Here is a 25,035-nt window from a genome sequence, read left to right on the forward strand (position 1 = left end):
TATATATGTGTGTGTGTGTGTATATATATATATACATTATATATATATGTGTGTGTATGTGTGAGTATATGTACAGGTATATATGCACACTGAACATTTTTTCTTGTTTGTTATATTGTTCACAGTGTACTATGTTTACATATTCTGTTGTTCTGCTGCAAGTAAGAATTTCATTGTTCTATCTGAGACATATGACAATAAAACACTCTTGACAATCTTAACTCTTAACTGCAAAGGGATATGTGTGAGTCTATCACTGTCCAGGAAATCTCTCCGAGCCTCTGCCAATTTAGCGTTTCACAAAGTCATGGAGCTGTACAGCATGGAAACAAGCTCTTTGGCTCAACTTGTCCGTGCTGACCAAGTTGCGTAACCAAGCTAGTCTTGTCTTACAAGACTTTCCCATCCATCTATCCGTCCCCGTGTCTTTTAAATGTTCTCGTTGTACCTGCCTTGATCACTTCCTCTGGAAGCTTGATCCATATATTTCATGAAGTGTTCAAAATTAGCACACCACATTTATTAAACCTTCCTATCTCCCTCTATCAACACAGATTAGTTCTTCTCAAATCAAAGTGAGTTTCATGAAAGAGTAATTAGAAATTCCATCCCTTTGGGAAATGAACCATTGAGAATAAAACCTATCCTGACCTTTCCAATCTGAAGAAGGTTTCTGACCCGAAACGTCGCCCATCCTTATTTTCCAGAGATGCTGCCTGACCTGCTGAGTTACTCCAGCACTTTGTGTCTATTTATCCTGACCTTTCTTTTTAAATTCATTCTTTTGATTTTAACAGTCGGCACATACCAATGATTTAATTTTGCACACAAAGAAAATCAAATCATCATAATTGTTATCTGTAATTTGTAGATGTAATTTAATTTGAAAATAGTTTGCAGATCAACTTAATCACTTGGATCTTCCAAAGAAATTCAATTACTGTTTCTTAATTTTCTTATAATGACGTCTGGTGAAGCAAATGCAAAGGAACATGTTCATTTTTGTTCTTATAGGTGTCTTTATCACCCATGGAGACGTTGGAGTTGGAACTATCGTTGGTTCTGCAGTGTTTAACATTCTGTGTATCATTGGTGTCTGCGGAATATTTGCAGGACAGGTCAGTCCTATTGAAGATAGTCCTGTTGAAAAATATTGAGTCAAAGTTGAAAACTTTACCAACTTGTTCAGAATGGAAGTTCTTGAAAGCTCACCTGCCTGCTCCAATGTTAACTCCCCTGGTGTCATTGGGGAGGGAAGTGAATATTAATTTAATGAGAAGAGGAAAAGATTTAATAGGAGTCTTGAGGGGTCACTTTTTCACACAAAGGGTGGTGGGTGTATGGAACAAGATGCCAGAGAAGGTAGTTAAGGCTGGGACAATCCCAACGTTTAAGAAAAGAAACGTTTAAGACAGGTATATGGATAGGACAGGTTTGGAGGGATATGGACCAAACGCAGGCAGGTGGGACTAGTGTAACTGGGACATTTTGGCTGGTGTGAGCAAGTTGGGCCAAAGGGCCTGTTTCCACACTGTATCCTCTGTCTCCATGACTCTATGACATGGGGCAGACAGAAAGTCCAATTATATCCTGCAGCAGAAAGTCTTTCCTTATGTAAGTTTGGTATTCAGAATTTTTATATCTCTGTATAACTCGAAGCAACTATTCTTACCGTTCATAACTGCTGTTTGGCTCAGAATCTTGTCATCTTATACAACGTTTATTTCACCTTAAAAATAAGTTATGGGTATTGCTTCAACAATATCTTGAGATATTGCAAAACAACTTTTAGTAGCATTTAAGTTGAAAATTTAAGTAACATTTTTCTTGATGTTTAATTTGGCTTAATTTAAAAGCTTTAGACTTTGGCGATTTGATATTCTCATCGGTCCAATTCTGAAAACTCTAAGTCTGTAACAGTGTTCTTTTAAACATTTCTCCTTTCATCATTTTAGTTGCTGTTTTCAGAATCTTGCTCTGTAAATTTGCCCAGATGACCAAGTGTGCAAACGTACGATAAGCAGAATTTACCAAACCTGCTTTAATTCCATTCCGTCTGATGAAAAAAAATACCAATGATTATTTCAATCCTTGTGAGGGAAGCTGAAAAAAATAAAAAAGAACACTGGCTCAAATCTCTGAAGACGGGCTTGAGCCCACAGTGTTGTTGTGGCTCAGAAACAAAAATGCTACCAACTGTGCTGTATTTTCTTAATTTTAAATATCTGAAGAAAGTACATGACACATCAAACATGGTATTTGAAAAAAGACACTTTAATGGGCTGATTAGCCTTTCTGTGTTGTAATCTTTTTTTCACACACTCAAATAAAAAGAACATAAGTAAAATAATACTAATGGGAAATAAGAATATAAAGGAATGAGGAATTCCAGTTACCAACATTCTTAACATCTCAGAATAGCAAACAAGTGATATTTGCTTTTAAAGAAGGTTGATCTATATTGCTTTAGTCAAAAAGCAGTGTTTCAAGAGCCTTTTGAGATCCAGGAATGAGATTAAAGCTTGATGTTTTCATGTTAAAAATTTGAGGAGGAGGATAGGTTTTACTTTCCTCAAGAGAGATCACACTGTCACAAAATCCTGGAATTAATCTCAATTAATTCAAATGCCACCAGGAATTGCTCGCACGTTCTTTTAATTATCCTGATGATTTTGAAATAATACTGGCTTTTTCTACAATAAATAATTGGGGAAAAAAATCATATAGAATTTAAAGTAAAAGGAGTAATCCAACAGACAATTAAAGAAATATTTCGCCTCCTGCTCCTTGCAGTTCTTAAAAAGTGAATTAGGTGGTACGTTTGTGCCACAATTAATAATTCTACTGCAGGGTGAGCTATACTGCACTCCAAAATGCATTGCCTGACAAAGTAATGTAGAATAATACTAATAGTGTAACAATATGCAGGCACCACGTTTTTTTACAGGGGGTGATTATGTTTTTGAAAAGCAGCGCATAATTCAAAATCATGTAAATTAATAATATACGGGTCTATGCAGCCAGGTGTAAATTTGAGCGTGTTATTTGAAAAATTCGAGTGCCTAAATCTGACTTTGGTATTTAAAGAACAAGCGCGTTATTCTTAAAACAGGCGTAAATCAAACATGCGTAAAATGTGAGGTGCCTGTAGTACCTTATGAAAATTCAAAGCAATTGCCTAAATATGTGGGCTGCAAACTACCATTATTTGGCCTGATCCAGCCCCGCCTGACCCCAAGCCAACATAAGGTGCAGGCTGATCAAAGGGCTAGCGATTGCAACAGGCAGCGTAGAAGTGATCTGAAGAGAAAGGCTGTGCTCAAAGGAAGGAGAACTTGGGAATCATCTTGCACAACACTGTCCATTGAACACTGAGGCCGGCAGATGCTGTGTGCAGGACGATGGTGTGACAGTGCAGAATCTTTACAAGACATTTCATTGCTGAAACCTGTGTGAGATGCTCTTATTATTCTCTGTGAACAATAAATATTGTAGGTTGCACACAAAGGCTGCAATTCCTGCTTCAAGTGAAGAGAGGTGTGGTGTGTGGCCTCGGTTCATAAATTCATATTGTTTTTCAGCATGGAAACTGGCTTGTCAGCCCAACTCGTCCAACATGCCAACCAAGATTCCAATCTCTGCTAACCCCATTTGTTTGTGTTTGGCCCATATCCCTCTGAACCTCCAAATATTTTTTAAATGTTCTAATTATACCTTCCTCTGCCACCTCGGGCAGTTCGTTCCATATACCCGTCATTCTCCAGATGAACAATCTGTCCCTCGGGTACCCTTTAAATCTTACCCCTTTTCCCTTAAACTTGCACCCTCTAATTTTAGACTCCCCTACTCTTTGGCCGTGACTATCTACCTTATCTATGCCCTTCATCATTTTATAAACCTCCATAAGGTCACCCATCCACCTCCTTTGCTGCAGGGAAAACAGAAAACAGAAGAAGGGTCTCGACCCGAAACATCGCCCATTCCTTCTCTCCTGAGATGCTGCCTGACCCGCTGAGATACTCCAGCATTTTGTGTCTACCTTCGATTTAAACCAGCATCTGCAGTTTTATTTCCTATAAAACAGTCTCAGCCTTTTTAATCTTTCCTCAATTTCACGTTTGATGAGGTTGAGGTGAGCGTGATTTATGTTGGGTAAAACTGCTGTCGACACAGTTTGTGGATACGAAAAGGTACATGAATGGGCCCAATTTCCATGTTATAATGGGTTCTGGTTTTCACTATTTACTGCCCATCCCTAATCACTTGAGTAAGATGGGTAAATGTAAAAAATTGTCCCTAGTGGGTGTAGGATAGTGTTAATGTACGGGGATCACTGGGCGGCACGGACTTGGAGGGTCGAAAAGGCCTGTTTCCGGCTGTATATATATGATATGATATGATATGATGGTGGTGAGCCACTGCTTTCAGCCTCTGCAGTCCTTCTTGAGAAAGTATTCCCACTGCATTATTGAGTAAGGAGTTCTATTATTTCCCTCTGCACCTTTCTCATCAACTGGTGACCAGTTCAGTAGAGTCTTTGACAACATCCTACCAGCAGATTGGATTCCTGCCATTTAGATTGAAGAATGGTATTTGATAGGAGAAATAAAAAAAGAATAAAAGAATATGATGATAAGGCAAGACATGAAAATGTAGGAGTTGAGGTACTTTTTGTTCTTCGTGTTCCGGCGTTCCTCTGAAAGTCTGAAGGCTCCTGTCAATGGTGGGGATTGGAGGTTCCAGAGGCACTGAATGTGAGTGAGGTAACCGCAGGAAGAAAAGCAGGCAAAATTCTCATGAGAAATTCCACATTCTTCTTCAGTAACTTTACTTTTTTTATCCTTTTCAGATTGTATATCTGACTCAGTGGTCTGTGTTCAGGGATTCGCTGTACTATACTTTGTCAGTTATCATGCTTATTGTGGTAAGTGGAAATCTTTGTTCTACTCGCTTCTGTACTTTACGTCCCAGAACATAAATGCATGAGGTATCACTGATTCTTAATGGCTGTCTCACATAGAAACATAGAAAATAGGTGCAGGAGTAGGCCATTCGGCCCTTCGAGCCAGCACCGCCAATCAATATGATCATGGCTGATCATCCAAAATCAGTACCCCGTTCCTGCTTTCTCCCCATATCCCTTGATTCTGTTAGCCATGATATATTTGAGGTGCACTATCTGTGGTGGTGATATGCAAGGTCCAGGTCTAGTTATTGATATCACTGGGATGCTGAATATATAAACAAACATCAAGATAATACTTCAAAATGAAGTCAGTCAAATATTTACTCTCACATGCTACATGTCCCACTTAGGCAATTTTTTAGGTGACGGCCGGTGACTGTCATAGTCGTAGCAGGTCACCGAAAAAATGGCGACTGGACCCCCCCTATGACAACGTCTACGGCAAGCTACAACAACCTACCACCTAGACGACGTCACATAAAATAGTTTTAATATTGACAAATATCTATAGTGTTATCTACTCAACCATTTACTCTACGTAGCCTTTGAGATCTCAAATGCGAAGGTGCGTTGGTCATCTCTGAAGCTCTCACATCAGATGCTAGCAATGCTGCTCTGCAGGCTACGCTGAGTCCTGGTGACTCCTGACCCCATATCCTGACCAGCTTTGGCTGCATCACAGAATTCATAGAGTAACTCCAATTCACGCTCATCATGTACCTGCTGATCTTAGTCCACCACCTTCCTGAGTGTCGTGTACATATATTGACTGATCTATTTCTGTCCCAGTTCCCAGACTCCCAGTTCTTGTATTACCTCCCTATGGCTCCATTTTATGAACCCCCGTCCCCCCAATGCCCTTGTGGTTGGAGTCCTCCCACGGGCTTTCCTACTTCAAACCGTCCTCCCAGCTTCTGGATCCTCTTCTTGCCCTGCACCAGTCCATCCACGTTGGGCTTCAATCACATCAGCATCTCCTCCATATGTAGAAACAATGTAAACCATTCAGATCCTTTGTTTGACAACTGGTGCCTCTGCCAACGGGGGGGAGAGCACCAACATGCAGCTTTTGGAAGGGATGAGCTAGCCACTTCCTCTTTTGCAGTAGCACTGTGACAACTGTGGTTTCAAGAGATCTTCACTGTGCTCAAAAAATCCTAACTTCCCTTAAAGTATTGGTGAGCCACCACCTTGAATTGCTGTAGACCTTCTGGTGGAGTTACTTCTACATTGCTGTTGGGCAGCAATCCCAGGATTTAGACGCAGCTACAAGGAAGGACCAGTGGTACATTTTCAGGCAGGGAAATGGATTGGGTGGATGGTGCTGCCCCTGTCCTTAGTGATAGATGTTCCAGGATCTGAAGGTGCTGTCAGAGCTGGCTGAGTACTTGGATTTTGCAGCTATTACACGCTGCAGCAACTGTGCTCTGGTGATGCATGGAATTAGTGATCGGCATAATGGACGGGATAGCAAATCAGGGTGGATGGTGTTGAGCTAAATGGGGAGTATTCCACCATGCTCTTGACTTGGGCCTTGAAGATGGTGAAAAAGGAATTTATGTGAGGAGATGGGTCGCACAATACAGGATACTCAGCCTCTGACATACAGCCACAGCCACAGTATTTATGTAGCAGGTCCAGCTGCATTTTGGTGGATTTTGGTGGACTTGGCAATAGTAATGTCATTAACTGTCAGTCTCAGCCCATTTGTTAGTTAACCCCTTGCCCATACTTGTGTCATCTCTATTTCTGATCAGCCTACATTTTGAGGTCATCCAAAACTGCACGTGCAGTAAACCCAATATGTCTCCTCACGTGTTCACTGATCTACACTACTTCATGTTCAGCAAAACTTTCATTTTAAAATTCAAATTCCTGTGTTCAAAAACCTTCCATCTCCTCAAACATTCATATTTCTAAAATCTCCACCATGTATATAACCTTCCCACGTAACTTTTTATCTCTCCAATTCTCTCATGTTTCCAGTGTCTCTTACGAACTTCTACAGATGCACTGTAGAAAGTGCAATATCGGGTTGCATCACAGCTTGATTTGTGGGCAGATCTGCCAAGACCGCAAGAAATTGCAGAGATATAGATGTAGCCCAGTCTATCACGCTGACAAATCTCACCACCTTAGACTCCATCTACATTTCACAATGCCTCAGAAAAGCAGCCATCATAATCAAAGACTTGTCCCTCCCCGGTCATTCCATCTGCTTCCTGCTCCCATTGTGCAAAAAGTACAGAAGCTTGAAAGCGCGCACCACCAGAGTCAGGAACAGCTTCATCCTTTGTTTCATCAGGTTTCTGAAAGGTCCTTTCATAAGCTACAGTACTGCCCAATGCACCTCTATGCCATTGAGGGGATTCTACTTTATTTCTGGCACTGATGCACTACAATAATGAGAACTATATTTTGCACTCTGTATCTTCCCCTTTACTCGACCTATTGTACATGAGTTTGACTTGACTGTATTATCTTATCCGATTCGACAGCAAAGCTTTTTATTATACTTCGGTTCATGTGACAATAATAAACCTAAACTTAAACCTATTAACAACATCGAATGAAGCTTTATGGCCCTTCAGACCTCACCAACACTAAAAGCAATGTGATCAGTACTATTTCCCTGCATACTAACCTGCACCCTATTCTATACGTTCTCCAAATTATTGATGATGCTATTGTCTCTGTTTTCAGCTGCCAGAGCCTTAATTCCTTCTCCGCTTCTCAATCTTTCTTTCTTTCGCTCAAACATGCCTCAAAATATTGCCAAAGCAACAACACTTGGTCACTGCTCTGATATTTCCTTTCAAATGTTTCAAGGGTCTTTTATTGTCACATGTACCAATTAGGGTTCACTGATTTGCGAATTACCATACAGCCATACGGAAAAAAAAAGCACCAAGACACGCAACTGCATAAAAGTTAACATAAACATCCACCATTGCAGGTCCCCCACATTCCTCACTGTGCTGGAAGGCAAAAAAGTCCAAACGTCTTCCTCTTTATTCTCCCGCGGCCGGGGCAGTTGAACCATCCATGGGGGCAATCCAAGCTCCTGCAGCCAATGGTGGAAGTCCCCGCGTCGGGGCGATCGAAGCTCCCGCTGCCAGTGGTGGAAGCCCCCGCGTCGGGGCGATCGAAGCTTATGTATCAATTGCTCAATAACATTCCCACAAAATGATTTGCAACATTTTGACTCGATAAAAAGATTAGTTCCATTTGCTGTTTACCTTGTCTGAAATCCATACAATGTACTTGACGTCCTTCCAGTATTTAGTATATGCTATTTGCACCCATGTTACAATGGAGTTTATTGAAAGTCGTGTTAACAGCCTTAAAAATGTGTCCATTCTGCTGCCGAATGATAGGCATGTTGCAACCAACTGGGTGTCTTCAGCATATCCTTGCTGGCCTTCAGTTCTGGTTTTTTTCTCTCTTTTTTTTGCCTTGTTTATTGAAATTTTCCCCTTGTGAATTGTGGACATGTGTGTACTAGAGCTGGTCACTATAAACCTATCACGTTATGTGATGTTCCATCTTCACACAGCATTCCTGCACAAACAGGCTTTCACTTTTTTAATGCAATGCGTGTCCAAATTGCTAGCTACATGAGTGGCAATGGTGTTTTGTCTAAAGATAGGTGCGAACACCACTGAATATGACACTGGGAATGTATGAAGAGTTTTTTTTCAGTTCCGGTTTCACTTTTAGTTTATTGTCACATGCATCGAGGTACAGCGAAAAGCTTTTGTTGCGCGCTATCCAGTCCACAGAAAGACAGCACATGATTACATTCGAGCCATTTACAGTGTAGAGATACATGATAAGGGAATAACGTTGAGTGCAAGGTAAAGCCAGCAAAGTCCGATCAAGGATAGTCTGAGGGTCACCAAAGAGGTAGATAATAGTTCAGCACCGCTCTCTGGTTGCAGTAGGATGATTCAGTTGCGTGATAACAGCTGGGAAGAAACTGTCCCTGAATCTGGAGGTGTGCATTTTCACACTTCTATACCTTTTGCCTGATGGGAGAGCGGAGCCCAACAAATGGAATTCAGCAAACCCAATCATGACATTCCTTGGATGCCCCCTAACCTTCGAAATTACTTGTGTGCCTTTGTGTTCTGTGTTGTCTGAGTTTATGTGCCTGTGATGCTGCACCAAGATTTTCACTGTATCTGTACCTCACCATTCATATGTTCATAACTTATAGGAGCAGAATTAGGCCATTCGGCCCTTCAAGTGCCACTCCACTATTCAATCATGGCTAATCTATCTTTCCCTCTAACCCCATTCTCCTGCTTCCCCCCATAACCCATGATACACATACTAATCAAAAACTATCAATCTCTCCCTTAAAAATATACATTGACTTGACATCAACAGCCTTCTGTGGCAATGAAGTCCACAGATTCACCACACTCTGATTAAAGAAATCCCACCCTCATCTCCTTTCTAAAGGTACGCCCTTTTATTATGAGGCAATGGCCTCTAGTCCTGCACTCTCCCACTAGTGGAAACATCCTCTCCACATCCACTCTATCTGGGCCTTCACTATTCAGTAAGTTTCAATGAGGTTCCCCTCATCCTTCTAAACTTCAGCGAGTACAGGCCCAGTCCTGTTAAACGCTCATTATATGTTAACCTAATCATTCCTGGGATCTTTCTCGTAATCCTCCTCTGGACCCTCCCCAACACTAGGACATCCTTCCTTGGATATGGGGCGTAAAACTGCTCACAATACCCCAAATGCGGTCTGACCAATGTCTTGTAAAGCATCCCCGTTTTTACACTCTTGTCCTCTCGAAATAAATGCTAGTGCTTGTGCTTATATAAGCATGTTCTTGTGCTTACAACAGTAAATTTGACTTGACTGTGCATAAATAATGCAGTGTCAGTGGTGGGTGAAGTGCAGAGAAGCACAACCTCACTTCGTTCATTTTTAGTGAGACTGGGACCATTGATCATCCTGAAGAGCAAGACCTTAGACGTCCCAGAGAGGTAAATCTGATGATTTTGTGCTGCCGCGGGAGGCAGCACAACTTGTGGTAAGCTTTTGATGCCTCAGGATTAGCTTGGAAAAAAGTAGCAAGGGCGAGGAAATAAGTGACAGGGGAGACATCAAATGTGAGCAGTTCAGAATACAACTTCAGTGCCCTGTGTAGCAAGAGGATCCATCAACTGTGGGATAGAAAAATAACTGATAGTTATCCAGATTTTCAAAGGACTTGAGAACAGGTAAGTCGGGAAGACTTCTTGAGAGAAGTGTCTGTGAAGAAAACAACCAAAGTTGTTTATGTAGACTGCCTTCAAAGGATTCAGGAACAAATGCATCAGGGGGACTCACTGTACCATTGGAGCGGGCAAAATAAGGAATATAAAGATGCGTGGTTTACAGCAGAAAAGTTTCACACATAGAAGCAGAAATGGAAAGCCACACGCTTAGCATAGGAAATGGGTCCATCATACTGTATGTGGAAAATGTCTATCCTGTTTAATCTACCATCAAAGTATAAAGGAAGGGGAACAAGAAACAGATGAGCGATGGCCAAGAGGAGCTGGTATGTCCCTCTAAGCTCTATAAAATAACCCAGATCACTGTTTTGGCAGGTCCCACAGCATTGTACTACCAATCACTCACCTTTCTCACCTCCCCACCCCTGCCCGCACACCCCTAGCCTCAACTTCTCTTTGACAGAATGAGACCACCCCCTCCGTCCCAAAGACCCCTCATTTAAGCCTGGTATTATAGAACCTGGAGCCCCTATGCTGCCTCTAGACACCAATCTCAACATGCATCGTATTTTTGTAGTGGATTCTATCTTTGCTATCCATTTTTGACCTACACTTTCTTTCTTTTTTGTGCTTTAGTACAAAATGGAATCTAGATATATTTTAACAAAACACCATTGAGAAATGTGTTCTGCAGCCTCCTCATACTGGTGTTCCTCTTGATGTCAAGTCATTGCCGATTATACCCATATTTGGCATTGTGCTGCAATTGAAGGCTATAACCAAATGCATTCTCTGTAGAAGCCGTTTCACCTGTTGAGCATTTCCATCATTTTCTATTTTTATAGTCAGACTTTCAATAACCAGAAATTTTGTACACTGCCACACTCAAAATCAATCTTGGCACTCAAAATCAATATTTTCAGGAAGTAAATTTCTGACCTTATTTCATTTATTTGTACAGAATTGTTACATCGTTCAAGGGAAGAATTCAGACTGTCAGGCTTGATGTGAAAGCAACGTCGCTGATTCCACTCAACTGTCCCCTCTCCTTGTTCTTGCACATTATATCCTTTTAGATACTTATCCAGCTGCAATTGAATCTGCCTCTGCCAATATCTATCATGTGCATTCCCCACCCACACCAAGCACTGCATAAATTATTCTTCCTTGTATCACTTTTAATTAATTTGCTAATTATTAGTTATATATCCCCTACTTCTTGAATCTTTTGTCGTTGAGGGAGCAAATTTTCAATAATCTGTACTCAATATTTGAAAAAACTCTACTCACAACTACTTCTGTTCTAAGGAGAACAACCCAGCTTCTGTCAGCTAGCCACAGAATGGAAGTCCCTAATTTCTATAAACATTTTTTCAGTGAATTTCTTCTGTATCTTCACTGTAGCACTTTTTTTCCCCCATACGTGGCACCCAAACCTGGACAAGATACTCCAGTTGTGGCAGAATCAGTGTTTTCTAAAGGTTCACGATGACATCTCACACTTTAAGATGGTGTTTATCATACAACACTCTCTTTCTTGACAAAGAAGCTGAAAGTGAAGAGAAAGAATCTTTAGCGTCAGGCTCGATGTAATAGCAATCCACCCCACTCTCCCGCTTCTCTCCCCAGAGGAACTTACCACTGGAGCAGCCATCTTATCATATCATATCATATCATATCATATCATATACAGACAGCCGGAAACAGGCCTTTTCGGCCCTCCAAGTCCGTGCCGCCCAGTGATACCCGTACATTAACACTATCCTACACCCACTAGGGACAATTTTTACATTTACCCAGCCAATTAACCTACATACCTGTACGTCTTAGAACAATACATCTCTTGGAGAGGCCATCAAGGCTAACTAAAAATTAAGAAAATGACAGAACATTAGTCAATCTTATAACTAGGGCTAGCATCAGCAGGCAAGACTGCATGGAATTAGTTTTCAGTTTAGTTTATTGTCATGTGTAACGAGGTACAGTGAAAAGCTTTTGTCGTGTGCTAACCAGTCAGCAGAAAGACAATATATGATTGCAATCAATCCATTTACAGTGTATAGAGACACGATAAGGGAATAACGTTTTAGTGCAAGGTAAAGCCAGCAAAGTCAGGTCAGGATAGTCCGAGGGTCATCAAAAAGTAGTTAGTAGTTCAACACTGCTCTCTGGCTGAGGTAGGATAATTCAGTTGCCTGATAACAGCTGGGAAGAAACTGTCCCCGAATCCAGTGGTGTGTGTCTTCACACTTCTCAGCCTTTTGCCTGAAGGGAGAGGTGTGAAGAGGGAGTGGCCAGGGTGTGACTCATCCTTGATTACGCTGCTGGCCTTGCCGAGGCAGCGTGAGGTATAAATGGAATCAATAGAAGGGAGCTTGGTTTGTGTGATGCTCTGGTCCAAAATTAGAACCAAAATGCATGGTATGGTAAAAATATTTTGTCCAACAGAAAAGTATAGCAAGAAATTGTGGAATTCCATGCCACAGAGGGCTGCGGAGGCCAGGTCAGTGGATATTTTTATGGCAGAGATAGATAGATTCTTGATTTATACAGGTGTCAGGGGGTATGGGGAGAATGCAGGAGAATGGGTTAGGAGGGATAGATAGATCAGTCATGATTGAATGGCGGAGTAGACGATGGGCCAAATGGCCTAATTCTGCTCCGATCACTTATGAACTTATAAATGGCATTCCAATATTTTGAGAGAAGGATTACGAACAATTAATCTAATTTTGTTTAACTCAGTACACAATTAATGCACCTTTTAATTTTTTCTTAACCAAAAATTGGTCATGAAGCTGCTTTGCAATATAGCTTTAAGCTAATAACATTTGTATCTTATCTTTGTTTTCTACACAGCTCTGATAAAAAATATATAACATTCCCATTCCACAAGGCTTTATGCATTTGTCCTTAAGGCTCACTGTTCACATATGCTGACATGGAGACTGGAAGTTTTTATTGACTGCTTGAAGTCTGGCTATTTTTACACTGAGCTGTCAAAAAGATGGCTGGAAACTCACAGATCATCTTGATGGCAGGCTGCCAATAAATGGCAAATTCGTTTGGGACTTCGCACTAAACTCCACATGATAATAGAAGGAAATTAATTGCTAGGGACAGAATTAAAGTGAGTGATCCTTTCCCAGTAGTTGAAAGTACAATGAACTGGCACTTGCATAATGCCAATACATATCAACTTGATAAGTAACTGGAATCAGTAAAGAATATAGATTGGATTATCAGTAAAAACATTTGCACAATATTAATATTCTGGTCAGTGAGGCAAGGTCGTGTATAGCAGAAAACCAGTATTGACATTAAGTCGAATAGGTTTTATGAAAGATTCGTGATGATTGGAATTATGAAATACAAGTAATGTAAAAAACTGGGTTGAGTGATTGCAAACTCTAACAAATCTGTTAAGAATATTTGTTGTGAAATATTGTTTTTAAATTAAATGTCTAGATAGGAAAGCGAAAATAACTCTCAAATATGTCACATGTATCGTGATGTTTGCAGAGAACTTTATAGCTCATGAAACATTTTCTTAAATATTATCGCCATGAAGGTACCACAGCCAACAATGAAATAATAACAGATCACGTGTTTTAATCATGTTGACTAAATGATATATATTTGCCAGGAAAACAGTCAAAACCTTCCTTGGCCCCTTCCAACAGTTTCACAAGACGATCATAATACCCCCTGCAGCCGAAAAGTAGGGTCCCAACTTGAACCGTCACCTATCCATGTTCTCATAGAAAAGGTGCCTGACCTGCTGAATTACTCCAGCACTTTGCACTTTGTGTCTTTTTTTTATAAACCAGCATTTGCAGTTCCTTGTCTCTACACACCCTTCTGCAGACTGCTGCTCATTTTAGACCAGCCTGGGTTCTCATCACCTCTGATGGTCCAGTATGCCTTCAGAAAAGACAAGGCTTTGACACCCATAATTGCTGACCCACTCTGCATTCAATTCCCCTCGTATTTAAAAACCCATGCTTAGATGAAGGGATTAAAAGTACCATTAGCAAATTTGCGGATGATACTAAGCTGGGGGGTAGTGTGAATTGTGAGGAAGATGCAATAAGGCTGCAGGGTGACTTGGACAGGTTGTGTGAGTGGGCGGATACATGGCAGATGCAGTTTAATGTAGATAAGTGTGAGGTTATTCACTTTGGAAGTAAGAATAGAAAGGCAGATTATTATCTGAATGGTGTCAAGTTAGGAAGAGGGTATGTTCAACGAGATCTGGGTGTCCTAGTGCATCAGTCACTGAAAGGAAGCATGCAGGTACAGCAGGCAGTGAAGAAAGCCAATGGAATGTTGGCCTTCGTAACAAGAGGAGTTGAGTATAGGAGCAAAGAGGACCTTCTACAGTTGTAGCGGGCCCTGGTGAGACCGCACCTGGAGTACTGTGTGCAGTTTTGGTCTCCAAATTTGAGGAAGGATATTCTTGCTATTGAGGGCGTGCAGCGTAGGTTCACTAGGTTAATTCCCGGAATGGCGGGACTGTCGTATGTTGAAAGGCTGGAGCAATTAGGCTTGTATACACTGGAATTTAGAAGGATGAGGGGGGATCTTATTGAAACATATAAGATAATTAGGGGATTGGACACATTAGAGGCAGGAAACATGTTCCCAATGTTGGGGGAGTCCAGAACAAGGGGCCACAGTTTAAGAATAAGGGGTAGGCCATTTAGAACGGAGATGAGGAAGAACTTTTTCAGTCAGAGAGTGGTGAAGGTGTGGAATTCTCTGCCTCAGAAGGCAGTGAAGGTCAGTTCGTTGGATTCTTTCAAGAGAGAGCTGGATAGAGCTCTTAAGGATAGCGGAGTGAGGGGGTATGTGGAGAAGGCAGGAACGGGGTACTGATTGAGAGTGATTGAGACTGAATGGCGGTGCTGGCTCGAAGGGCCGAATGGCCTACTCCTGCACCTATTGTCTATTGTCTATTGTCCTTTCTTGTTTCATTTATATTTAAGTCTGTTTCATGTCTCTTTATTTTTTATTTGGGTTATATAAGATTATTAAGGGATTGGACATGTTAGAAGCAGGAAATATGTTCCCAATGTTGGGGGAGTCCAGAACCAAGGGCCATAGTTTAAGCATATGGGGTAGTGACACACTAACATTTAGAACGGAGATGAGGAAAAACCTTTTCAGTCAGAGAGTTGTAAATCTGTGGAATTCTCTGCCTCAGAAGGCAGTGGAGGCCAATTCTCTGAATGCATTCGAGAGAGAGATAGATAGATCTCTTAAGGATAGCGGAGTCAGGGGGTATGGGGAGAAGGCAGGAACGGGGTACTGATTGAGAATGATCAGCCATGATCACATTGAATGGTGGTGCTGGTTCGAAGGGCCGAATGGCCTACTCTCTTGTCGATTGCTTAGCGTGCCATCTAGGCCGAATGGCCTACTCTCTTGTCGATTGCTTAGCGTGCCTCAGAAGGCAGTGGAGGCCAATTCTCCGGATGCTTTCAAGAGAGAGCTAGATAGAGCTCTTAAAGATAGCGGAGTCAGGGGGTATGGGGAGAAGGCAGGAATGGGTACTGATTGTGAATGATCAGCCATGATCACATTGAATGGCGGTGTTGGCTCGAAGGGCCGAATGGCCTACTCCTGCGTGTATTGTCTATTGTCTATTGTCTATATCATATTAAGTCTTTTTTGAAACAAGAGGCACACAGACCATGGATTATTGCCCTGGTGGGCATCTCATCTAGTTTCACAAAGGACAAGTTATATAACTAGTCATTATCAGTGGCTATCAGTCCGGGAGGCTTGCGGTTGAACCAGTGATCACACTAACTGTAAAGTGAATCTCAGAATGGTAGCAATTTAAAAGATTTAATTTTCAAATTATTAATGTTAACTCTGTGACATGAGAAGCAGTCACAAGGTTAGTGAAATTATTTCATTACTTTCTTTCCTTACAGTTCATGTATGATGAGAGAATTGATTGGTAAGTAGTATGAATCAATAATTGTCTTCAATGTTTAACGCATCTGGAAAATTATTGACAAATTATTGGAATTAAACTTTACCAATTATAGGAGATTGAGTTTTCACACAATGACTGTGTGAAACAATTCAATAATAATAAACAAATACAATTATGAATTTTTATTTTCTAGACAGTGATCAAGCTGGTGTTAAAATATATATATGCCTTGTGACAAAGTTCATCTGTTGTCTATTAGGTGGTGTGTATATCTGATAAGGTGCCTTGCTACAACATTGTACTGCACCACAAAATGACAGCATGAATCTTTAATCCAGCATGGTAAACTTTGAGACCCTGGCAGGACAGCATGGGTTTGTGCCAAGTTGTTGGTCAGGCACTTCACCATGAATGTCTTATGGTGATTCAGCCAAGTCTTTTTCATATGTCTCCCAGTATTTTGTAACAGTGCAATATCACCTGTGCCCTTCAATAGAACAGAGTTCTGGAGTAACTCAGTGGTTCAGGCAGAATCTCTGGAGGACATGGAGAGTCTGAAGAAGGGTCTGAACCCAAAACATTGCCTATTCAGGTCCTCCAGAGATGCTTCCTGGCTGGGTTTAGGTTTATTGTTGTCACATGTACCGAGGTACCGTGAAAAGCTTTGTTTTGAAAAACTTTGTTTTGAAACGATTTGTTTAGGGGTAGAGGTGAATGGGACAGTACCCTAGCTTATGACTCACTGAGTTCCCCCAGCACTTTGTGTTCTATGCAAGATTCCAGCATCTGCAGTTGCTTGCTGTCTACATTTTAAGATGCCCTTGAATAGTTCATCTCTTTGCTTTCACAACTGGGAAAAGGTTGTCAGCATTTCGAGTGCTCATGACATTGATATCCTCAGGCTCAGAGTAAGAATGTAAGGTACAAAGTGCAGTTATTATAACTGGTCATTCCCATACACATTTCCAGGATAATTGCTTCCAAGGTGCTTTAACTGAATCTACTTTCCTGTTTCATTTATAACCATTGATGTTCTGTTTATTTCTTTGAGGTGGGAAGGCCTTATCCTGATCCTGATGTATGCAGGCTATATACTTGTGATGAAGTAAGTGCTCTAATTATTTGTTTTGTTAACTGTGCATAATTGCGTAAAATGGGATGATGTTTATGGAATAGTTTAACATAGAATTTATTCTTTTCTCTCTACACCACTCTGAACAAGGAATATTCAATGCTTTCTTTCCCAGCTCATTACAGGCACGTTAAAAACATTTAGTAACAGTCCCAATCTTTGTACAAAGAACAGCACAATCATTGACCTGCTGAGTTACTCTAGCATTTGTGTCTATCTACAGCACAACCATTGACCTGCTGAGTTACTCTAGCATTTGTGTCTATCTACAGCACAATCATTGACCTGCTGAGTTACTCTAGCATTTGTGGCTCTCTACAGCACAACCATTGTTAAATGTAAACTAGTTAAGCATCACCAAGTCTAAGAAAAAAAAGATATGTAAAAGGAAAATTCAACAATTTTTACAGCATATATGCTGATGTTAATGATTCAGGCGATACCTTGGACTTACTTTGGATGGGTTTCACATCAAACCGTCTGGATAAACCACTTCACTTAGTTAAACTAGCAATACAAGTTGATAGGCTAATGCAGTGTGCAGGGCATAATGTCGAGGCACTTGGGTTTGTTTGCACAGGTGAGAAAGCGCAAAATCAACACACTGCAGCACAGTGGCGCAGAGGTAAAGTTGCTGCCTTACAGCGCTATGGATCCAGGTTTAATCCTGACTACGGGTGCAGTCCGTATGTGGAGTTTGTACATTCTCCCTGTGATCACATGGGTTTCCTCTGGGTTCTTGGCTTCTTCCCACATGACAGACTTGTAGGTTAATTGGCTTCTGTAAATTGTCTGTAGTGCGTAGGATTAACCTGGTGTACAGGTGATTGCTGGTCAGTGTGGACGGTGTGCTGACAGAACTGTTTCCACGCTGCATCTCTAAAACTACAACGAAAAACATGAATGCAATTAGCATCCTTAAAGCAGTGAAGTTTCCCAACACAGTTTGCAGGAGGTTTTCAAACAAAACTGACATCATGCCATCTAAGATTACTTTAAGACAGCTCATCGAAAGCTTGGTTGAAGAACCGGTTTTAAGTAGCATCTTAAGGAAGTGTAGCAAAGCTGAAAAGTTTCAGGAGGAAATTCTAGAACTGAGGGGCCTAGCATTTGAAGTCACAGCCATCAATGGTGGAGCAACTATAACACCAGAGTGGACCAGATCATTATTAGTGCAGAATGCTTAATGAGTCAAAAGAGAGAATAGAGGCAAAGAGAAAATAAGGATATAATATTTAATTTCCATAATGCATTGATTTAATGTCCTTTAGCACAGAACAGCGGTGCAGCTAGTAGAGCCACTACTTTGCAGTGATGAGGATTTGTGTGTAATCCTGACCTCGGGTACTGTCTATATGGAGTTTTGCACATTCTTCTTATGACCACAGGAGTTTCTTCTTGTTTCTCCGGGTGCCTCCCTCACCTTAAAAATGTGTGCATTGGTAGGTTAATTGGCATAAGTTGCATCTCGTGTATATGTGAATGGTAGCGTCTGGGAGGAGTTGCTGAGAATGTGGGGAGAATGGAAGTAATGGAATAATGTATGATTAGTATTAATGGGTGGTCCGTTTCCTTGCCGGGGTCTCTATATGTCTCTATATAACTCTGTGATGTTGGATTTGAAGATGACATTCTGACTTTGTACAGAAATGTAAAGCAGCCGGTAGCAATTCATCAGTCCATCTTGTGTAGGAAGGAAATGCAGATGGTGGTTTAAACCAAAGATAGATACAAAAAGCTGGGGTAACTCAGTGGGTCAGGCAGCATCTCTGGAGAAAAGGAATAGGTGATGCTTCGAGTCGAGACCCGTTTTCAGATCAGGTAATAGGGGACATTTCGGGTCGAGAACCTTCTTCAGATCAAGTCTGAAGAAGGGTCTTGACCCGAAACGTCACCTATTCCTTTTCTCCAGAGGTGCTGTCTGACTCGCTGAGTTACTCCAGCTTTTTGCATCAGACCATCTTATTCAACTGAACATAAATATTGTTATGTATTTAGAGTCTGATATTAGGCTGAGGATCAGTTTAGCCTATAGAAAGGCTATTGCAGCACTGACCAAAATGCAGAAAAGTTTCACAAGGAATTAAGAGATTTACTGTATATTTATCAATAAAGGGCAGGTTCCCTTCCATTCATAGAGAAGGCCAAGAAAGTCCTGATGTGGAAGGGATTCAATAACATGGGGTTGCTGGCTAGGCCAACAGTTACGAGCCATCCCTAATTATTCTTGAACTGAGTGCTTTATGAGACCACTTCAGATGATAGGTAACTACATTGTCATAGGTGTAACCCTCGATTTCTGCCATTGAATTACTTCAGCCACTCTGGGCTGTGGGGAATTATTGGGCTACAGTTAGTTTCTTTACTTGTCTTTAATTACTGGCAATCACAGTAGCAGGTAACTCAACATGCAGTCTCCACCTGTCCTCCAGGAGACAGTTACGCTACAGACTAACCAAAATCCCACACAATAATAATAATAAATACTATTAGTAGTCACATAATAATAACTGTGCAATAATAACAATAATACTGCACAATAAACAACAGCAATGCAATACAATAAACCAAGATTACATGGGATTCGCGGTGGTATCAGTGGATATTTTTAAGGCAGAGATAGATAGATTCTTGATTAGTACAGGTGTCAGAGGTTATGGGGAGAAGGCAGGAGAATGGGGTTAGGAGAGAGAGAGATAGATCAACCATGATTGACTGGCGGAGTGGACCTGGGTCTTAATTCTACTCCTATCACTTATGACTTATGATTCACAAGTTATAGGAGTGGAATCAGGCCATTCAACCCATCGAGTCTACTCCGCCATTCAATCATGGCTCAATCATATGGGTCATATATGAGCCAGACCTGACAAAGGCAGCAAATTCCCTTCCTTAAACCGCATGAGTGAGTAGATGGCGTTTTACAAAAGTCTGCTGCTTTTTATGGTTACCATTGCTGCAAGTGTATTTTTTCTTTCTAAACGTATTTAATCAACTGATGGATGATACTCCACTACAATACCCTTCTTCAGAACGTCATTCATCCATTACCTCCACAAATGCTACCTGACCCTGTGAATTCCTCCAGCACTTTGTGTTTTTCTTCAGATTCCAGCATCTGCAGTTTCTTGTGTCTCCTCTTCATTTCATCATCTGATTGAATTTAAATTCTCCAGTTGCCAAGTGTGGATTTGAATATCTTTTTGGATTATTTGCTAAACTCTGGATAACAAGTCCAATGATTTAACATATCCAGTGATACACTGGAACATAATCAACGTGCAGAAGTGGTGTTAATTCCAGAGCAAGTGGAGAGAAAAGTAAATCTGACTACCACATGCATACATTTTGTATATTTATGTGAAAGTCACTTAAAAGTCAAATAAAAAATTTAGGATGGATTTCATTGCCAAGAGAGAAGTGTGAGTATGTGCTCACTGCCATCTGGATGATTAATATATGCATAAGAAGAAGGCCAAAAAGATAGGGTATGAAAAGATAATTAGAATGGGAGAAGATCCTTAAGGAATTCTGACTCCAGTTTAAGCTAGTTAGAATGAACCATTCCCTTTCTGCACATTCTCTACTGTGATACAAAATATATCATCGGTACTTCACAGGAGCCTTTAATCAATGCTGGAGGGAACTCCCACTCAAGTCAGTTCTTGTCTCAGACATCACTTCTGAAACTGACAATCTTGTGCTTCAGGGAAGGCTGTGGAAAAATATATTGTTCTGAATCTTAAACTAAAGTCTCATTTTTCCAGGTGCTAATCCATCAATGTGTCTACAGATGGACACAAAAAGCTGGAGTAACTCAGCGGGTCAGGCAGCATCCCTAGTGAAAAGGAATAGGTGACGTTTTGGGCCGAGACCCTTCTTCAGATCTGAACGCTACCTAATCCTTTTCTCCAGAGATGCTGACTGACCCGCAGAGTCACTCCAGTTTTACGTGTCTATCTTTGGTTTTAAACCAGCATCTGCAGTTCCTTCCTACACACTATGTCAATGGAGTTTAGAGATTAGTTTGCTTTAGAGATGCAGCATGGAAACAGGCCCTTCAGCCCACCGAGTCCACACTGACCATCGACTAGTTCTATGTTATCCCACTTTCGCATCCACTCCCTACACACTAGCGGCAATTTACAGAGGGTAATTAATGTGCAAAGCTGCACGTCCTTGGGAAGTGGGACGAAACTGGAGCACCCAGAGGGCACCCACGTGGTCACAGGGAGAACGTGCAAACTCCACACAGACGCCACCAGAGGTCAGGATTGAACCCGGGCCTGTGGCACTGTGAGGCAGCAGCTCTCCCAGCTATGGCACTGTGCCACCTGATCTCTTCAACCCACTCAAATAAACCAACAAAAAAAATAATCAGCAGGTTATGTTTTCCCATGAATAACCAGTACAGAAGTTGTCTTTTCTTTGAATGCCAATTTTTTATTTTGCATTCTTCTACCTTTTTTCCCCCCCACAGGACTTTCCAAACACATTACAGCTGTTTCTGCCCCCAATTGAAAAATATTTGTTGCGGTATTTATGCCAGCTGATTTTAAAGCAATTTGTTGTGGAAGCAGAGTGCTGAGCTTTGAGTCAAAACATCCATGGAGAATATTCAACACCAGCAGATGATCACAGGGGGAATAAAAGCGTCTATAGTGAAACAGAAGTCTGGACATTATTTCCTATTTTTGCATAAGGTCAATCGGTGACACCCAGGGTCACATTTCTCTGGTCATTAAGAAATTCAGATGGTGAGAATTCAGGAACTGACATGGTGGATTTTGTTAAATATTAATCTCCCCCCACTCTTCACCTTTATTACACTCTTTGCCTTCTGCCATCCAGCCAACCTTCAATCCATCCCTGCATCTTCCCTCTAATACCATCGGCTCTCATCTTGTTTAGTAGCCTCACGTGTTCAGTTTAGTTTATTGTCACGGGGAGAACATACAAACTCCATGCAGACAAGCACCCGTAATCAGGATCGAACACGGATCTCTGGCACTGTAAGGCAGCAACTCTAAGGTTCTACTACCGTGCCGCCCTAAAAGTCTCCTACTTCCCGGAGAACCCTTCACCAACTAACAGCCTCTCCCAAATTGCAAGTTCCTGTCTAAAATTAGCGACCCCCCCCCCCCCCCAATTTAAGACTTTGGCTTGTGGACCACTCCTTTCATTTTCCATAACTATTTTAAAACTGATAGAATTATGGTTGCTGGTCACAAAGTGCTCCGCCATGGACACTTCCATCACTTACTCAGTGTCATTTCCCATGAGGAAGCAGAATGGTGCCCCTCGCTGTACATATTGCTTGAAAATAAATTCCTGGATACACTCAACACATTCTTTCCCATCTAATCCTTTAGCACCATGGCTGTCCTAGTCAATATTAGGGTAATTAAAATCACCTACTATTACAATCTGCTGAGCACATCTGAGAAGGTTGTTGACTACAACCTTCCCCCCATTGACGAACTGTGCACTGCAAGGGCCAGGAAGCGAGCGGGCAAGATCATCTCTGACCCCTCTCACCCTGGCCACAAACTCTTCGAAGCACTTCCCTCTGGAAGGCGACTCCGGACTGTCAAAGCAGCCACAGCCAGACATAAAAAAAGCTTTTTTCCCCACGATTGATAGTTCTACTCAATAACCAAAGTCTGTGGTGTCTTTTTTACTCTGGTTTATTTTCACCCACATGTTTAGACTGTAATGTTGTATCCTTATTGTTTTGATGTGGTTATGCTTTATTCTTAATTGTTAACTGTATGTTTGTGTTGTCATTTGTGAGTGGAGCACCAAGACACATTCCTTGTATCTGCATACTTGGCCAATAAACTTATTCATTCATTCATTCATTCATTCATTCATTCATTATCTCCTCATATATTTGCTCCTCTAATTTCCGCTGACTATTTGGTCTATAGGAGGATCCCATCAAAATGGTCACCTCGTCTCATTTCTTTGTCAAGACAAGAGCGTTTTATTGTCATACTTCACAAAGTGGAATATGAAATTCTGACTTGCAGAAGCACAACAGATATGTAAACATAGTACTCAGTAAACACCATTATAAAAACTTTTTCACTCAGAGAGTTGTAAATCTGTGGAATTCTCTGTCTCAGAAGGCAGTCGAGACCAATTCTCTGGATGCTTTCAAGAGAGAGTTAGATAAAGCTCTTAATGATAGTGGAGTCAGGGGGTATGGGGAGAGGGCAGGAACGGGGTAATGATTGTGAATGATCAGCCATGATCACATTGAATGGCGGTGCTGGCTCGAAGAGCCGAATGGTCTACTCTTGCACCTATTGTCTATTGCCTGTAAACAACAAAAAAGTTCAGTATGTAAGAAACAAGCAATAATAGTGGAAAGGCAAAAACAATGGCTCCAAATCTGTGTAGTTCAGAACTTAGTTGGAGGTTGTAGTGTTTAATCACCTGATGGTTGTTGGGAAGAAGCTGCTTCTGAACCTGGACATTACAGTTTTCAGGCTCCAATACCTTCTTCCCGATGGCAGGAGTGAAATGAGAGCAGATAGAATGAGAACAATAAAGGTAGCTTCATAATATTAAGTGGGAAAATTTTGATTCAAAATCAGAGAGGTATATATAAAAAGAGCTGTAGGTTCTGCTGTAACATCTTGGGATGGTCGGTGGAGCAAAATAGTCTTTTTCAAACTGTATATTCTTATTTTATATGAAAGGGAGCGAATGGGGTGAGAGATTTCAATCACTCACACACAGAAATGTGCAAATTGTTCTTTATTTTTACTTTTAAAGTAAGTGGCATGCATTATAAGGATAATCATAGCTGGAAGTGATTTGAAGTACAAAATCTAATTGAGAATATAACGTAGCTTCAATCATACCCACTCAATATTTTTATATTGTGTATCTGGGGCGATGCGATTTATATTATTGACTGAAGAATTACATTTATATCATTTGGAAAAAGTAGGGAAATTTAATCTATAGCACATTACTGGGAAATGCCATCACTCTGTATATTAAAGGCCTAAATACTATTGCATTTGCAGTGTTTATGATATTCAACTAGGTCATGAATAGATTTCATGTCAAGATTTTGTTGGCATTCACTGCTTTATTCCCAATGATCTGGCATGGCCTCTCATGTTTATTTAGCTCACCCTGTTCTATTACATACCCAGGTATTGGGTAACATTTCAGTGTTCGCCTTGTTCAAGAGATGTTTGTAGAACATGTGAAAGAAAATGTATTTTGTTTTGCTCATTCTGTCGGTGACATGAGAGGAAATTGGTTCCAAGATCAAGGAAAATTGTTTAAGCCCGGATTAAATCGAATCACCTTTTCCTCCAAAGGTCATCACAGTAACATCCTGTACCATAGCACACTGTGAAATAAACTTTCCTCAACCAACGTTCGATCGATTATTGTCAAGCTAGGAATACTTCAGACTTTTGGACAGATGAACAGCATGAGTGGCTTACTTCATCTGACATTGTCTTGCTTTCTCCTGCAAAAAGAGATGGGAGTGATTGAACTGCACTATCGGGATTTTTTTTCCAGTTTCAAGACCATTAAGTGAGAACATTGAAACAAATAATGAGTAATTGCCAGAATGTTATGTCAGGGAAAATTATTTTTTAAGTTCCTAGGTGTATTTATTACCTCAGTTCCATTGCCAGCAGATGGCCAATTATATAAATTGTTTTCTTGAATATTTGGAGCAGACATAAGTCTAATGGGGAGGAAAAATATAAAGTC

At 41.0% G+C, this 25,035-nt stretch overlaps 1 protein-coding gene across 1 annotated transcript in view; it reads left to right on the top strand.

The window, feature by feature from the left end:
* Positions 1–25,035, top strand: part of slc24a4b (solute carrier family 24 member 4b) — a 223,289-nt gene that overhangs the window by 145,498 nt on the left and 52,756 nt on the right. The window contains exons 6-9 of the mRNA XM_078406780.1: positions 1,015–1,118; positions 4,850–4,924; positions 16,150–16,175; positions 17,206–17,259. Coding sequence (XP_078262906.1) covers positions 1,015–1,118; positions 4,850–4,924; positions 16,150–16,175; positions 17,206–17,259 — 259 coding nt within the window. The remainder of the gene's footprint in view (positions 1–1,014; positions 1,119–4,849; positions 4,925–16,149; positions 16,176–17,205; positions 17,260–25,035) is intronic.

Source organism: Rhinoraja longicauda, chromosome 10 (genome assembly GCF_053455715.1).
Source record: "Rhinoraja longicauda isolate Sanriku21f chromosome 10, sRhiLon1.1, whole genome shotgun sequence".
Classification (NCBI taxonomy): Eukaryota; Metazoa; Chordata; class Chondrichthyes; order Rajiformes; family Arhynchobatidae; genus Rhinoraja; species Rhinoraja longicauda.